Source organism: Hippichthys cyanospilos, chromosome 7, assembly GCF_059441005.1.
Source record: "Hippichthys cyanospilos isolate Australia breed blue-spotted pipefish chromosome 7, RoL_Hcya_1.0, whole genome shotgun sequence".
In the NCBI taxonomy this organism is placed as follows: Eukaryota; Metazoa; Chordata; class Actinopteri; order Syngnathiformes; family Syngnathidae; genus Hippichthys; species Hippichthys cyanospilos.
In genome coordinates this window covers 24139547-24156621 of record NC_142375.1, presented here as the reverse complement: position 1 = coordinate 24156621, position 17075 = coordinate 24139547, and the positions used below count along the sequence as shown (strand labels likewise).

The following is a 17075-nucleotide window of genomic DNA, read 5'->3' as shown; positions in this document are numbered from 1 at the left end:
ATAAAAATGTCTTCTTTATTGTTCATAAAGTTTACTACGAATATAGTTATTTTTATACTTGAAATAAGAATCAGACTATATTCAACACGAAACTGTACGTGAAATAATAATTGCCGGTGTGTCTAAAACCGTAAATGAAAATCAACGAATGACGTTGAACAACGGAAGTCGTGAAGCCTGTCAGACAAAAGTGAGGGTCATACGGTAAACGATCGCACACAAACACACGCTTCGCCATTAAATGTCACGTGACGCCCAAGTTGTTAACGCGTCACATGACTTTCATTTTCATTTGCCAACATGGCGGCGGGCTGCTGGCGGCTCCTTTTGCTCGTTTTCCTCTGTGAAATTTGCTTAAGTTTGCCGGTCGAGCGCCGCGCGAAACAACAAGACGACAAATGCGGCTATCAGGTGAGACACTTCTGGTCGCTTTCTCGTGACGTCACGCCACGTTCAAGGCTTACGTAATTAAACGGGAAACAGGAAAGACCTAACGTTGATGTTAAAAAAAACAAACTTTTTTCGATTAAAAAAAAAAACTCATTCAAGTTTTCTGAATATTAAATATTGATGAATTAAACAGCCAGATTATTTTAAGTTAGGCTTTACTCATCTTTTAGCACTATTTCATATCATGGACGATATTTTCTTTTTTTAATTCCGATCAAAGCAATGAATCAAAAAACTGATTTCCGTCTTAAATTGAATGACGTAGGAACGTCGAAGATTGAACTGCTCTCTTGATCGTCTGCTCAATATTATTGATTTGTCTTGCACTATGTGTATTGACTGATTAAAATATTTATTCCGGCGGGTAGTTTAATTTAAAAAAAGCAATGAAATTAAAATGTACGACATCTAATATCCTGTCATTTTCAAACGCTACTGAAACTGTTACATAAGATTATTGATCCAATCAGGTTTCGCAATTTGGACATTGTGACGTGTAAGTGTAACAAATAAGTTAAGAATCATCTCCACCATTTTGAAGGCCAATTAAAGCGAAACACAAATGTGTGCTTTTATGTTTTACGCGTGTTTACGTTTTTGCATGTAGTCATGTCCCGTGACAAAGGCGGCCATGTTGAACGTCCACCTGGTTCCGCACACGCACGACGACGTGGGCTGGCTCAAGACCGTGGACCAGTACTTCTATGGAGGTCGGAATAAGCACACGCACGTTTCATCATCGCCATGGTTTCACCGACTTTTTAGCTTTTTTTGCTACATCGGATTATCAATTTTCAACCTTTAACAGATTTGTTCACACATAAAATGATTGAATATTTGTTGAAATATGGCTTGGATGTTTTAATGATGTATAATTTTTGTTCAGGACTACAGCACATTACATGCACTATTTCATCCCATTAAAGAATGTTTCAGAATCGAATTTTGCAAAAAAAAGTGCTCCGCGTTACAATTGATTTGCTCTTCATTTGGAAATTGCTAATTTTAGAACCTCGCTTTTTTATAAAGCGGTGTAGTGTATTATTATAAAAAATTGAATAATTGGGGGTTCATTTTAGGGCTTTTCCTGTTAACTTAAGTCTCCTTAGAAAATTGCTATCTTTCTCACCATTACCAATTTTTTCTCACCACCACCAATTTTTTCAAAGATTTAACTCCGACATTGTCCGGATTTCTTTTCTAAGTCACATTAATTATTGTGATTTAGGAAAAAATGTAGACGCAACTTCAAACGTTTCTAACCCCTGCACAGACTTTGACAATGAAAGTGCCACACCACCACCTAGCGGCGTATATATGCAATTACACTACACATCGCAAACCCAAATCTCAAAAAGGGCCGCCTCCAGAAATTTGCTGAACTTCCCCTTTGAAGCCGTCCCCGTGTGCGCGCGCAGACCGAAACGAGATCCAGCACGCGGGCGTGCAGTACATCCTGGACTCGGTGGTGGAGCAGCTCCTCAAGAACCCCGAGCGCAGGTTCATCTACGTGGAGACGGCCTTCTTCTACCGATGGTGGCGCCGCCAGAACTCGGACATGCAGCAGACGGTCAAGCGGCTGGTCAACCAAGGTGCGCCACGCCCGGATTCCCTATCTACATACATACATACATACGTTTGTTTTTGTTTTTTTTTTTATCCTAGGGCGGCTGGAGTTCGTCAACGGCGGCTGGTGCATGAGCGACGAGGCCACCACCCACTACAGCGCCGTCCTGGACCAGATGACCATGGGCCTCAGGTTCCTCAACCGGACTTTCGGGCCCTGCGCTCGGCCCCGGGTGGCCTGGCACATTGACCCCTTCGGACACGCCCGAGAACACGCCTCTATGTTTGCGCAGGTAGCTTTACTCAAATACTGCATGTATTACAAGTCCACGCACCCCCGTTGGAATGCCAAGGTATTGTGACGGTTCACTTACTCGAGATAACGAAGCACTAAAATCATTTATGACTTTGGTAAGCAAGTACCAAATGGATTAAGGACGAAAGGACCGATGCAATAAAATACTCGAAAGCGCCATCGCATACGGCGAAGGCATCCCCGAGCCGAGCCGTGCCGCGAACGTTTCGGGACCCCCTAAAACGTCAGGCTCCCAACTTGGCCCGCGCGTCCCGTTCCAGATGGGCTACGACGGCTTTTTCTTGGGGCGAGTGGACTACCAGGACCGCCGGCGGCGCATGAAGGCCAAGGAGCAGGAGCTGTTGTGGAGGGCGTCGGATAGCCTCGCTCCCCCGACGGCCGACCTCCTCACGGGTAACGCGACGAGCCAGCCGCGAGATCCCGCCAAAGCTCGCCGCTTCCTTCCGGTAGCCCGAGCGGCGGATGGAGTCGCTCCTTCTGCGACGCTTCAAGCTTTTTCTTTAGCTTCTGAAACGCTGACGTGGAAATGGAGTTTCTAACCAAACTACGCTTGACAACTTCCTACCAATGACAAGGATGTATATTAAAAGCGTTTCCATATATATATGAATGAATGAATGAGTTTCTGGGGATCGAGTGGGTAAATGAATTTTAACAGAGCCAATGAAATCTTCTGCCCATGCCAGGCATCCTTCCCAATGGATACAACCCCCCGGAGGGCTTCTGCTGGGACCAGTCGTGCGACGACCCGCCCATCAAGGACGATCCCGAACTGGAGGACTACAACGTGGACGACGTGGTGGAGCGCTTCCTCAACATCGCAAACAGTCAGGTGAGGCCGCTTCGATGTCATCGTCGCCATCATTTTTTCTTTTGGGGGGGAAGGGGAGGGGGGGGGGGGGGGTCCACAAGGGACAGCAGAAAAGCACAGAGCGTCTCTGGACCGATTTGGCGTTCTTCCCCCCCTCAGTCTCTGGTGTACAAGTCCAACCACATCATCATGACCATGGGCTCGGACTTCCAGTACGAGAACGCCAATTTGTGGTACAAGAACCTGGACAAGCTGATCCGCTACGTCAACGCCCGGCAGTCCAACGGAAGCCGGGTCAACGTCCTCTACTCTACGCCTTCCTGTTACCTCCAAGAACTGCATCGAGCCAACCTCTCCTGGTAGGGCCGCTTGTAGAAGTTTTCTTGGATTTGGGCGAGATCAGATTTTTCAAGAAATCTTCAGGCCGCACAAGTGGCGCGGCGGCGGCTGAATGACCCCGCCCAGCTGTGTTGAAAGCTATTTTCGAATCGAGCTCATCTGAATTCTCAATCGGGTTCAGATCGGGGTTACGTTCGCCGCGTCCGGAATGCTAGTCCCGCATCCAAATGCAAGTCCGCAACCTTGTAAAAGCATCCGGGTCTGCACGCAGGGCCCTCAAGACAGACGACTTCTTCCCGTACGCGGACGACGCCCACGACTTCTGGACGGGCTACTTCAGCAGCAGGCCGGCGCTGAAACGCTATGAGAGGCTCAGCAACAGCAACCTGCAGGTACTTCGGATCGCATCCACATTCTCTTTCTGTCAACCGCTGAAATGTGTCTTTTATTTTAGATATGTAAGCAAATGGAGGTACTCGGTGGCCGAGCTTCTACCAGCGGACCCTTTGGCCAGGGCGATAGCCTGACTTTCAGTAAGTTTCAAAGAAAATGTGATTTTTTGAAACTTAAGCTCTAAAAATGAGCAAAATGGTGAAATTGAAATTTTGCAAATGTTGGTTTTAGTGCTTTACTCTGCATGTTTACGAACTACATCGTTGAAGGGATAGTCGGTTTAATTCGCCAATTTTAGCTGTAAAACTGGCACATTTTGTCTGTTTTAGTACTAGAAGTTTGAAGGAAACTTCCTTTAACCTATGACTTGAAAATATTTGGAAGTCCCTCCGATTGAATGTCGGGATTCTTAAAAACGTAAAATCACGTCTTTGGGATTGAATGAGTTCATCTGATGACTGAATTCTCTTCACACACAATACATTTAAAAACACATTTTTTCACTTGCTGTCGACTGAAAATGACATGACATTTGCTGAAGGCGTAGTTAACAACCGATCAGTCGCGGTTTAGCTTATCGACAACATGTGACTAACAGGTGAGCTATGATTGGCCATGACACGTGCCTTGAAAACAGACGGTCATTTTTTTAGTCGACGGCGGGCACAGCGGTAAAATGTGTTTGTAAAGGTATTAATTGTACATGAAACACAGTTTGGCTGTCAAATTCATTATCGACAAAATATTAACTTAATGATTTAAAATCAGGATTTTTAAAAAAAATGTTATAGATCAAATGCACAATTGTCAGGTTTATTACAATCGCCCAAAGTCGCAACCGTCCAAAACGATGGAAGGAAACGGAGATTTTATTTTCGGGTCGTATTGCCCGTGCCTGTCTTCGCCTTGGCCAAATCTGATCCCTCATTCTTCTTCCTGTTTCAGAGAGAGCCATGGCGGTAGCTCAGCACCACGACGCCGTGTCCGGAACCGAAAAGCAGCACGTCGCCAACGATTACGCTCGGAGACTTGCCGACGGCTGGCAACGCTGCCAGGTACTGCGGAGAATGAGCCCGCCCCGTTGTGTCGAAAGCTATTTTAGTAACGAGCAAATCTGGATTCTCGATTGGGTTTCGATCTGGGTTACATCTCATGCATCCAGCACCGCTACAAAATACTGCAAATTATCCACATAACAAAGGACGGTCGCCTTTTTTAGCGTATTTGTGAAATGACGGGATTTTATGCGTCGGACGTACCGCGGCGTGTCGGAATATCGCGTGAGCGAGCATTTTTTTCCCCGTCTCCAGGTCGTGGTCAGCAACAGCCTGGCTGCTCTGAGCGGCTCAAGCGCTCAGCGGGTGTATTGCGACAGCCTCAACATCAGCGTGTGTCCTATCACCGAGTCCAGCGAAAAGGTCAAAAGTGCCCTCGAAACCCCTTGCCGTGCAATCCCCCGACGCCAAACTCCCTCTTGCAGTTCTCCGTAAACATCTTCAACCCCCTGGCTCGGGCCGTCACTCGGCCCGTCAGGCTTCCGGTCAACGGCACGGCGTACTCGGTGTCCGACGCCGACGGCGAGTCCGTGAACTGCGAGGTGGTTCCGGTCTCGCGGGCGACGCGGGACGTGAGGAGGAACCGGGGCTTCGCCGTCTACGAGCTTGTCTTCCAGGCCCGGGCCCCGCCCCTGGGATTCAGTACCTACTCGGTGTCCCTGCTCCAAGACGGACCTCCGGCAGCCTCCGCGCATTACCATGTGCCCAAATCTATCTGGAACAAGGTATGGGTTCGCGCTAGAGTCCCGCATATTGAAGGTACCTACCAAAAGGACCTTAGAACTTTTTTTTTTTTTTTTTTTTTTGCGGACCGCCTGTCGCGTACCCGGTACTGGATGCCATCCAAAAAACAACAACTTTTCCAAAATCCACAGTATCTACGAGTGACCTTTGATCCCGAGACGGGCCTCCTGAACCGCCTGGACAACTTAGAGACCAAGCAGAGCATCAGCCTGACACAGAACTTCTACTGGTTGGCCTCTGTAGCTCGTCATCATCAATTCACTCACACTTACGGTAGTCGTGACTATTTGCAACGCTTGCAGGTACAACGCCAGCGACGGCAACAATTCAAAGAGCAACCAGCCCTCGGGGGCGTACATCTTCAGACCCAACTCCTCCGTACCCTTTGTCATCAGCAAGACGGCCAAAACCGAGATCATAAAAGTATGGATGGTGGACTTTTTGAAAGTTCTGACTCTGGAGCCAGTTTGATATGAAATTTGCTAGACATGCGCGCCTTCCATGTGTAGACCCACCGAAAAAGGTCTCAGGAGTAACTTTTCAATTTGAGAGCAAGTGAACTGGAACGTGAAGCACCTTATAGCTACAATGTGTTATAGAGTCAAATAAACAGGAAGTAGCCAGCGAAGGATGATTTTCAGGCAAACGCTTCGATATTTGGCGCAATTGCGACCGCGCTTTGTTTCTTGGAGGGGGAAGCAAATACCTTAGCTCAAGCCTAGCGTGGTCTTTTTCTTCTCAGACGTCAGTGATGCAGGAAGTGAGGCAGCGGTTCGCACCGTGGGCCTCTCAAGTGGTTCGTCTCCATACCGACAGCCGGGTTCTGGAGCTGGAGTGGACCGTGGGCCCCATTCCCATCGAGTGAGTGGCGCCCGAGGTTTCAGTGGGCGGAACCGTCCGGTACATCACATTTTGCTTCCTTCAGCGATGACCTGGGGAAAGAAGTGATCACGCGATTGGACACAGACATCAAGTCTTCGGGAATATTCTACACCGACTCCAACGGGAGAGAAGTTCTACAGAGGAGGTATGTGGTCCAATTGAAAACAAACCAAAAGACGGGAGCGCGACTACTGGGCTGTTGTTGGGTGCCCGCAGGAAAGACTTCCGACCCACTTGGAAGCTGAACCAGTCAGAGCCCGTCGCCGGGAACTACTACCCCATCAACTCCCGCGCCTTCATCAAGGTGATCGATTTGCATGCATTTCCTGGCCACACGGTACTCAGCATTGAGAATTAGCATCTAATATTAGCATTAGCGTGTCCAGCTAATTTTCCGGGTAATATCTTGAGTAGAACGCTGTAAGATAAAAGCCGATTGTTCGGCTAATACCTGGAGTAGCGCGGTATAAGCTAAAAGGGCAACTTGAGTTACAGGTCATCATATGTACAGGGCGCATACTACTTCGTATCGATAATTGGCGTCTAATGTTAGCATTAGCGTGTCCACCTAGTTGCTCGGCTGCTATCTGGAGTAGCAAGCGGTAAGACGGCTACTACTTTGGCTCCCGCTCACCACATTTACAGAGCGCTTGGTACTTAGCGTGAACAATTAGCATCTAATGCTAGCGCTAGTAGCGTATTCAGCTTATTGTTTGGCTAATGTCTTGAATAGCGTGGCATTAACAAAAGCACCACTTTACCTCCGGGTCATCATATTTTAAGTGTACGTGGAACAACAAGGCATTCAAATACAATGAAGCCTTGCTTGGTTAATGGTGGCCAAATTCCCACGAAGCATCCCCAACTCCACCAATATTGAGCAGAACGCATGCATAACATTTGGCAAAGTAGTGTCGATGTGTTGCCAGGATGAAAAAGACCAACTGACTGTGGTGACGGATCGCTCTCAGGGCGGAGGCAGCATCCACAACGGCTCCCTGGAGATCATGGTCAGATTCAACACGTCCACATATGTGGACACATACCTTAACAAACAAAATACAAGCTTATCAACACAAACGTATGCACATACACACATATAAGACCCTTTGACCAAACTATATTGGGCTGCAACTAGAGATAATCTCATTAATTAATCAGTCATTTTCAATTAATTGATGACGCGAAAGAAAAAAAAAAAAAGTATAAACCCTCCTCTCAAGGCTGCTGTTGCTGATTTGCAACAACAATATTTGGAAAAAAACTCTTAACCATATACACCCAGGGAAAATCCACATGAAAACATCTATAAAAACACACCCCAAAACATGTGAACATACATGAGAACACACATGCACACGTACAATTACGCAAACATTCAAGCTAACGAGGAACATAAGCACACGCAGAGAAAAAAAATGTAGTGTACGCACATGTAATCGCAGAGTAAAACAAACACACACAGGGGAAAATACACATGTAAACCTACAAAAACACAAATGAATTCATATGTAAACACACACCTCACAAATATGCACAAAAAAATACACGCGATATCACGTCATCAATAAACACACACCCAGGGAAAATACAGGTGGAACCATACAAAACGACACTCTTCCGGTCCCCCAAAACAGCTCCACCGGCGGCTGCTGCACGACGACGTGCGCGGGGTGGCCGAACCCCTCAACGAGACCTCCGACATCTTCCCGGACGGTCTGGCGGTGCGCGGCCGACTGCTGCTTTCTTTGGAGCGCCCGGCCGGCGCCGCCGACGCGCACCGCCCCCTGGCCGAAGAGGCGGTACTGCAGCCGCTACTGACGTTCACCGAGGGCGACCCGCACCCAAATACTAAACTGGAGGTGAATACCCGTAACGCACATCAAAAATGCGTGCGTTTTTTTGTTTTTTTTTCGTGGAAATGCGAAATTTCTTAAGTTTCTTTTCTTTAGTTCTCAGGACTGCAGGCTGCGCTGCCCCCTGCCGTCCACCTGCTGACACTGAGCCAATGGGACGACGGCTCGGTCCTGCTCAGGTTGGAGCATCAGTTCCAGAGCCGGGAAAGCAAAAGCAACTCGCAGCCCGTCACTGTGAACTTGCAGGTTGACATTTCTTTCTCCATTTTACATTCGGCGCTCTGAAATACTGATGGCCCAATTTGTTTACGCCCTGCGGTCATTTTCGTCCACGCAGAAGCTATTTTCGACCCTGGAGGTGGCGGGCGTGTCAGAACTCAACCTGTCAGCCAATCAGTGGAAAGAGGAGATGAAGCGCTTCGATTGGATACCGCAGAGCGGTACGCGGTCGATCTTCCTCGCACTTTTAACGTTCGCCGCATCAAATATAGGCTCACCATTAACAAAAAAAGAGTCAGAATTCTGACTTCAAAATGGAAATTGTGATTTTAATCAGGATTCTGAGAATGAATCTAATTCTCACGTCAACATTTCTGCGTAGACAGAATTCTGAGGTCAGACTCCTCGAGTCGAGGGGATTTTGAATTCTGGTAAGTCAGAACTCTGACGTTCCAGTCAGATTTCTGAGAACAACATTAATTCAATTTCAATTCTCATCTTAAAGTGTGAATTTTTTAGACCTTCGAAATGGGAATTCCCACTTTGAACCGAGAATAAATTGTCCACTTTACTTCATATTCTATTGGCGAGGTTCCTTTTTTGCCGACTTTTACGGTTTTCTCTTTTTCCAGCCGAAGAGCCGCCGAAAAAGACGTTGAAGGACCCCTCTGCGTGGGAAGTTACCTTGCGCCCGATGGAAATCCGAACCTTCCTGCTCAGAGCCCACCTCCGCTAGCCGATCGCGTCGCAGCTTCACTTTGACCAAGACGAGAAATGGCGGCCAGTTTCCTGAAACCGGAGAAGAACTCCTGTTCAAAAACCTTTTGGGACACTGGAAGAAAGTTGACATGAGCTATCGCTTTCCTCCAGATGTGATGAATGCCTTTATGTTGATTTTATACAGGAAAAAAAACACAGTGGAAAATAAAAATCAATCATTCTTACTCCTTAGTTGTCCAACACAATCCACTTTTTTTTTTTTTTTTTTTAAATTTGACTCTTGAAAACATGAGGTTACTTGCTATATGTACAGTACTCTCATTGGACACTGCAAGTGCGTAAGCAAATGAGAAACAAAAATTCTGTCTTTGTTCTTCCGGTTTAAATACGTTTAAAAAAAGTTTAAAAAAAAAACAATAATCCTTTTTAATCAGTGTGTCTGTATGTTAATGCAAATACTATCTTTGATGAAGTAATACATGAGTGGACTGTATTGGAAGAAAAATTGATGAAATAATTGAAAGACTCAAGACGGTCAAAAGCCAGAAAAGGTAACACACAAAGACAAAAAAGTCCCATGTTATTCCATTTTGTCCTCGGCGGAGCACTCGGGGTCGTGCGAATATGAGCATGTGTCCCCATATGTGCACGTGCCCTGGAACAAAAGAACAACACAAACGTTTAATAGCGAGGCGGCTAAACCTGGATGTCAACCGATAGAAAAAATGTCGAATTAAAATGAAGCTTGTAACTCTTTCAGTGCCGTGGACAAGAATTTTCATAGGTCGTAACGGAGCTGCATTATTTAACCGCAGGATTTTGCCAAACAGTATAAAATGGGACCTAACAAATCTCTTGACTGGATTATGTGTGAAACGGAATTATATAGTGCTTTATACCCCAAAAGTCAATGTTGTACACAGGGAAACTGACCTGTTTAAACTTTTTGCAGGGGAAGTTCTTGACCTGAGACGAGTCTGAGTTCTGGTTCTTGCGCTTGTTCTGGTTCTTCATGCGCTTTTGTTGCATGTTGTTGGAGATGCCGCCACTAGAGGGTGCACATACAATAAGGCAAAGGATCAAGTTACGAGTTTGAACTTTTTTGGTACACCAGCCACGAATAATAACTTTTTACCTGGCTTTTGCTCGGGCTTTGGGTCCCCAAAAGGCCTGCGGGTTCTCCTGGAAGCGGGTCAGGCGGCGCTGACGCGACTGAGGGTTGGCGTCATCCCGTACGGTGAAACAAGCTTCAAAGCTACAACGAAAAACTGAGCCAATAAAAATGGCCGACAAAGAAGATGCCCGTCAAAGTATTTGGTCTCACCTGGGCTCGATGGACAGAATCTTGAAAGCGGGCGTCATTTCTGACAGTTTTTCCCGTTTCACCGGGTTGGTCTTCTCCTGCAGAAGGGACTGAAGTTAGCTAAAAAAAAAAAAGACCTCCGCCAAGGTTTAAACATCAACGGAGACTTGGGAAGTGATGATTTCATTTCAGTGGCCAAAAAAAACGCACGTAGTATGTGATGATGCCTCTCCATGACAACCCAGGCTAAACTTAGCTTCTTCTACCCCTGTATTAGATAGACGCAGGGGTGTCAAACCCATTTGGACCATGGGCCACATTGTAGTTAGAGGTTTTGTGGGGGGGGGGTCCCATTTTAAAATCTGAGCCCGCTAAAAACCTGTTCAAACGGGGCGTTGAAAACAACAACAACAACAACAAAAATCTAAAAGTTGAAGACAACTGTAAAAGTTTGCGTTTTAATCAGAAACCTGAAGTCGTGATGACACGTAGCGGGCTATATAAAATGATGCTGCGGGGGCCTTGAGTTTGACGCAAGTGCTTTCGGGACTCTCTATCAATGACGGCACTGATTGCGCCGCAAATGACCAGCTTACGGCCGGTCACCCATTTGGCAAAAAATGCCAAATCTTGTTCGATCATATCGGGATAAAGTCCAGCTGATGACATTTTTCAACAAAAAAGGAAGATTAAAAAAAGGAAAACAAAACACTAACGAGTGAGTGACAGGCTAAAGTGTGGAAAGCATTACCCAGCAACGCATGATATCCCAGATGACGGCGGGCGGCGCGTCAGTCTTGATGGCGTTCTTGCAGGCGTGCGAGAGGGAAACTCTGTGACCGGCGTGCAGCAGAGCGGATCTGAACACGAGGTGACGTTTGGTTAAATTGCTGCTAATCGTGTTCATCTTGATAGTCATTGGACACGACCACTGGCGATACACAAACTCTACCTAGAGACATGTGACCACAAAAACACTCCGGGAACACTGACCTTATCTTACCTTAAACATCTTCTACGGCAATTTTTCCCTTCTCCAGGTGAACTTGTGCAATATCCTCCATATCCCCCCTAAGACCTAGCCTCATGCGTTTGTGTCCATTGTAGTGGACGTTAGTTGTGGGTCTATATCCTTCGACTCGTTTGAGCTACCATACTAAGCCCCGGTGTGATCACCGGAGGACGTCCCGGCATTTCCAATGTTATATCATGTGTTTGAGTGGGATGCAATTCACTTTGCTGTCTTGCTGAGACAAAATGGACACACACACAAAAAAAAAGACACTACCTCATCACAGTGGCACCCAATGGCATGTCGATGCAGGCGCGTACCTGAACTGTAGCAGAGGTGGCATATTGCAGTGTATGATGCTGCTCAGACTGTCCACCGTGTAGTAAAGGGGCGTGTCCTCCAGCTCCTGCACCCCACCAATGACCACGTAGTGTCACAATGACAGGATGTTTGGAACAACCAAGGTAAAAAAAAAAAAAAAAAAGCTTGCTTACCTCGGTCACCATACTGAGTACCCCCTCGATGCGCTTGGACGTTCCGAAGCGAGACGGATTGCCAGAAACGGAGGTTAGAACCTTCTGGACAAAGGTCTGGTCATGAATGGCTTCTGCCCAGATGGGACCGCCCAGCTGGGAAGAGCACACACGCGCGACGAATCGCAAAATTGGATGATATGCAAAGTTCGCTCTCGTTATGTGTCACAATTCATTTATTGTTTACATGAGCACACATTTTGAGTGACTTTTCCAAAAACAGTCTGCTTTCAAAAAAGGCTGGCTGACATTAATATAGAAAAAGTTCACCTGATGTCTCTGTCCACAGTGCTCACATGTCGGTCCCACTGGTGGTCCAGTAGCCGCCGAGTACTTCATACTGTAATCGAAAAATCGTAGTCAGCTGAAGAGACGGGAAGATAAAGTTGCAGAAGGTTCCATGATGTCTCACTGTGTCCCGTTGTTGGTCCTCCTGCCCATCTTCTGCAAGTGGAAGGACCCGCAGCCCACACAGTTGTAAATCAGACCCTGTTTGCTGAAACACACATTTAGTTTGCTTTTTTTCTGGGTTTTTTTTACCTTCTCCTTTTCACAGTCTTATTTTTCGCTCTGTTTTGGTGTACAGCAGAGGCACAAAGAATGATTATTTACTATACTAACAAAAGTCGACCTAGTCGGGTCTGTCCCTTTTAAACATACATCAACTAAAAATATCTGGCGCAAAACTTCACGGGAACTATGTGCGCCACTGTTTTCTGCTACCTTTCTTGCAGTTACAAGTAGAGGTACCACTGTAAATAAACCATAATACTTCAAGTGAAAATAGAGCTTCACATGGTTATGCAATATGGCAAAACCACACATACCTGGCCGAGTTCTTGACGGTGCCCTGTCCCGTGAAGACACGTACAAACACCCGAATGTAGAAGTCGACACTGACTGACAGCAGCGGCCGAATGTATCGCTGGTACACGTTGGCCCGCTGGTCCAAACTGTGCAGGATGATGCGAAGAGCCTGCGGAGAACAAGATGCCCTTGGGTGTACGTATTTTAGCATGATGAAGGGACTAATATATACTGTAGGCCTATATACTGTAAACGACACAGATAAAAGGATAAGCTTAGACAACGCTCAGGTTTGGACTGACACTCACCATCTCGTGACAGTACTTGGCTTTGATGGAAACGGAGCCGTATTTGCTGTAGCACGTCTCGCTGTTGTTCCCCGCTAACACGGCCATGTCGGTGCACGTGACGCACAACAGGCCTGCGAGACAAAAGCCTTTGAGGACGGAACGCTGGTTTGTTCTCGCTATGAATCCAAGTGGTGGAGGAGCTCACCTCCCTCGCTGACCGACTGCACGGCGGCGTCCAGGAAGGAAGCGGGGCTGCCGTAAGGATCCAGATCGATGACGTCATAGCGATCCTTCTTCCCTCGCATCTCATACATAAGCATGCTGCGTCAAAACCGTGCGATAATAAAGGGTACGTAAACGGTTTCTGGAGAAACAATTTTGAAGGGTGCGGATTGATATAAACGCAAGTACATAGAAGGACGTGAAATGACATTGAATGTTTTTTCAAACGAGTCACGGGGGAAGAATGTGTCTTTTTTTTTTTTTTTGCAAATGCCGGCACGTTGAACATCATTTCCAAGGTAAGTGGAATGAGCCGAACATATAACATTTGTGATGGGAATAAAACAAGTGTGATGGATAAAAACAAAAAACATCTGAATAACATGAGCCTTCACATCATGAGGAATGTATTGCCATCAGAAAACGCACATGGAACATGAGCCATGATGTCATCAAGACTTAGCCGTCCCCCTCCCTTTTTTTTTGTTTTGTTTTTGGAATTGACTATTTCTAATGGTACCAAATTTGGTTGTCGTTTTTTCAGATGAACTCAATCGAAGACTTTTATTGAAAGAGTCCAGCCGATTGAATTAAGAACTATTAGGTAATGAACTACCTGTAAGCACTCAAGTAACACTTTATCCATTACTTCGGGCATTAAAAATGCTAGAGTGATTATTTTAGGTCCTAATTTATTCAAATACTTTAGGCGATAAGTATTAAGTAATCCATTACATCAAGTACTGAAGTAATCAATTTCAGGAGGCACTAATTGACGAATCAATGTATAACCCTAACCCCGACCCTACCTGGCGTCCTTGCAGCTGGCTTGAAGGAGCTCGCTCACTTTGTTGTACTCGGCGTTCCTGGCGATGAGGGCGGCGGCTTTGTGAGAGAAGTCGTTGGCGGTGACGCTTCCAAGGCCCGGTACTTCCAGCGCGAAACGCACCGAGCGCAGACCGGATGCCGCCAAACCCTCCAAGATGCGAAGACCGCCCTGGAAACGAAAAAATGGTGCGCGCGCATTTTTCCTTGACTTTAAATTACTAAACACAAAAATCTAATCAAGCAAGCTACTCCATGGTGCCTAATATATAATTTTATAAATAGAATGGCAGTTAAAGTCAAACTGTATTTTACAATCATGCCACGGGCCGCCGAGATGTGATTGGCGGGCCGCAAAAAGCCCCCGGGCCGTAAATTGGACACCGCCGATCTAAATGATGACTTCATTATTAAATTAGTTGTTGATGCTCCAAGTTTGAACCTTCAAGTTACAAGCAAGTCTCAAGTCACGTAACACTATCTTGGCTTTTAAAAATGATCATAAACGCTCCAGCCACCTCGCATTTCTGCCCCGCCGTCGCCGTGACGACCGCGTCCCCCTCAACGTTGGTCTTGCCATCCTGTCCGTCGGCCTCGTTTGGTTCATCTGACAGCGACACCACCACTCGCTCCTTCTCACCGGGCACCAGAACCTTAATGCCGCGCTGAGCAAGCACTTCTCTGGAGAACTCTGTGATCACCGCGCACCTGGAGAAAAAAATGAACAGGAGTTGAAAATATATTAAATATTCAACTTTTTTTTTATCAAATTGCAAACAAAAACCTTCAAACATATTGTTTTGTGGAATTAAAAACCGATTGTGGATTTATCTTATGAAATAACATTTTTGAAACCTTGTCCCCATTGAAATTGCTTCAAAATTGGAGCATATATAGCATATCAACATTCCAAACTGTGTGTTATAGAAATGCTATTGTAAAAAACACATGTACAACTAAAACGGAGAGGTAAAAATTGCAGAATTTACGCTGTGAATAAATTCTTTTATTTTTTCGTGCCCCAAAAATGAAAACGCACGGTTTATGCGCGCTGGATTATAATGCCTGCGCACTGTCAGCTTTTGAGAAAATTCAAGGCTTTTAGATGCGCCTAGCAGTGCAGAAAACACGGTCCATGTACTTACGTTAGATCTCTATTAAACTCCTGGACCGGGTTGTAAAACACTTCATTGGCACTGGGGAACAGGATGGATGCCTTGCCCTCCTTCACCACCGTTTCTCCTGGTAGAAGACCAACATGAGGAGAGTCCTCCTGCCGCTCCATGGGCGTCGCCTCGGCGCCGGCAACGGCAGGGTTGGAAATGGTTGTTTCGGGGTGTTCCGTGGCGCCACCGGCACGCCGCCGCCGTGCTGCGGAAAGCGGGCGCAGGTAACGAGGGGTGACGGTGAGCTGGATCAGCCGGGAGGCCTGCGTTAGCATAAAGGTGCAACACCTGGGGAGGAAAACCATACAAATCAAACACTGCAACTTGACAATAAATGCGGCCAATTTGATTCGCGGAAAAGGGTCTCCAAAGTTTGGCTCAAGGGCCATTTGCCGGCCGTTTTCGATCAAGCAGATTTATAATCCAATACAAAAAAAATCAGGTCAAATCATCTGTATTCATTTATCTCAACGGGGTCTTCGTGTAGAATGAGATTTACAAGACATGAAATCGTTGTGGGACCATAACTTGTTGAAACCTTGAGTACGGGCAATTAGGAACATATGTATTCGGGTTAAGGGATGATATTTCATAATGAGAGTTAAGAGAGGAAGGAAATAAAAGATCGCATTGGGTGAAAATGTATAACTAAAACTACACAACATCTAAATAGCACAAAAAAACACTCTTGGGAGTGAAAATGATTTAAACAAGAGCGAAGTATAACTATGTTTCGAAAAAGGGGCCCAAATATCCAAGTAACAATTCTAACACAAACATAATTCTGTCATTCTTCCGAAATGTCTAAATTTGGACCGTTTTCACGTGTTTCTTGGCACCGGGTTAACTTGTCAACATGTCGACATAATACCCGCGGCACAAACTTAGATGGTTGCGGTCGCCGAATAAATCTCACCGGAATACGTACGTCTCCTCCCGGTGACACTTTCCTGTTACTCGGAACTCAGTGGGGGATTTTTTGTAACCGCTTCTGCCTCCTCCTTGTAGCAACTGCAACCGCTCTCACGTTAGCGTAAGGGCGCCGCCATGTTGGAGCGTTCGACTACGGAAACCCACGCGGCAGCAGGAAAAAGCGAAACCAAATGTGTTGTCGGAGTAACGGTTTAAACGGGCCGCTCGCTTTTCTCTTCCTCCACCTCCTCTTCCTCAGTACCGGCCTACTTTCGCCGTGAAAAGCCTGGAAAACTCATCAGCCTGCTCCCATGAATAATCCTATTTCATTTTGGCAAAACACAGACGGGCCTTGAACGAATTGAATTGGGGATAAAAGGAAAATATAGTCCTGCATAACTGAAGGGAAAATTATGCGTTACAAAGAAAGAAGATGGATAGATAGATAGATAGATAGATAGATAGATAGATAGATAGATAGATAGATAGATAGATAGATAGATAGATAGATAGATAGATAGATAGATAGATAGATAGATAGATAGATAGATAGATAGATAGATAGATAGATAGATAGATAGATAGACAGACAACTACCGTAGTTAATCAGTTACAGTTGTAGCTCTACTTATGAAATTAATTTGTTCGAAAAGT

The 17075-nt window shown here is 46.0% G+C and overlaps 2 protein-coding genes across 4 annotated transcripts; one reads left to right on the top strand and one right to left on the bottom strand.

The window, feature by feature from the left end:
* Positions 1-261: 261 nt before the first annotated feature.
* On the top strand, positions 262-9575 carry man2b1 (mannosidase, alpha, class 2B, member 1). Its single transcript, XM_088419113.1, has 22 exons — positions 262-411; positions 1058-1160; positions 1869-2042; positions 2116-2309; positions 2593-2725; positions 3019-3164; positions 3303-3502; positions 3754-3874; positions 3937-4015; positions 4821-4930; positions 5186-5293; positions 5356-5655; positions 5806-5903; positions 5977-6097; positions 6417-6535; positions 6600-6701; positions 6773-6860; positions 7486-7566; positions 8194-8418; positions 8509-8658; positions 8750-8852; positions 9264-9575. Exons 1-22 carry the CDS (start codon positions 301-303, stop codon positions 9365-9367), a joined length of 2970 nt encoding a protein of 989 aa, XP_088275239.1. The 5' UTR covers positions 262-300; the 3' UTR covers positions 9368-9575.
* On the bottom strand, positions 9488-16589 carry trmt1 (tRNA methyltransferase 1). Of its 3 annotated transcripts, none has more exons than XM_088419118.1 (16): positions 16426-16589; positions 15489-15797; positions 14862-15051; positions 14328-14515; positions 13502-13617; positions 13315-13442; positions 13027-13175; positions 12612-12695; positions 12470-12539; positions 12161-12295; positions 11987-12072; positions 11406-11514; positions 10676-10752; positions 10487-10606; positions 10285-10399; positions 9488-10006 (listed from the first exon to the last, which is right to left on the bottom strand). In XM_088419118.1, the coding sequence occupies exons 2-16, from the start codon at positions 15782-15784 to the stop codon at positions 9932-9934; spliced, it is 1938 nt and encodes a 645-aa protein (XP_088275244.1). In that variant the 5' UTR covers positions 15785-15797; positions 16426-16589; the 3' UTR covers positions 9488-9931. The 3 variants fall into 3 exon arrangements, with proteins under 3 accessions (XP_088275244.1, XP_088275246.1, XP_088275245.1); XM_088419120.1 differs by having other exon boundaries at positions 13315-13427; XM_088419119.1 differs by having other exon boundaries at positions 16438-16577.
* Positions 16590-17075: the final 486 nt, after the last annotated feature.

Coding starts and splice junctions, on each gene's coding strand:
- man2b1 (XM_088419113.1), top strand. CDS start 301: ATGGCGGCGGGCTGCTGGCGGCTCCTTTTGCTCGTTTTCCTCTGTGAA. Junction 3,503..3,753: donor CATCGAGCCAACCTCTCCTG/GTAGGGCCGCTT, acceptor GTCTGCACGCAG/GGCCCTCAAGACAGACGACT. Junction 6,098..6,416: donor CCAAAACCGAGATCATAAAA/GTATGGATGGTG, acceptor TTTTCTTCTCAG/ACGTCAGTGATGCAGGAAGT.
- trmt1 (XM_088419118.1), bottom strand. CDS start 15,784: ATGCTAACGCAGGCCTCCCGGCTGATCCAGCTCACCGTCACCCCTCGT. Junction 12,296..12,469: donor ACTGTGGACAGAGACATCAG/GTGAACTTTTTC, acceptor TGCTCTTCCCAG/CTGGGCGGTCCCATCTGGGC. Junction 10,007..10,284: donor CCTGCAAAAAGTTTAAACAG/GTCAGTTTCCCT, acceptor CTTTTGTTCCAG/GGCACGTGCACATATGGGGA.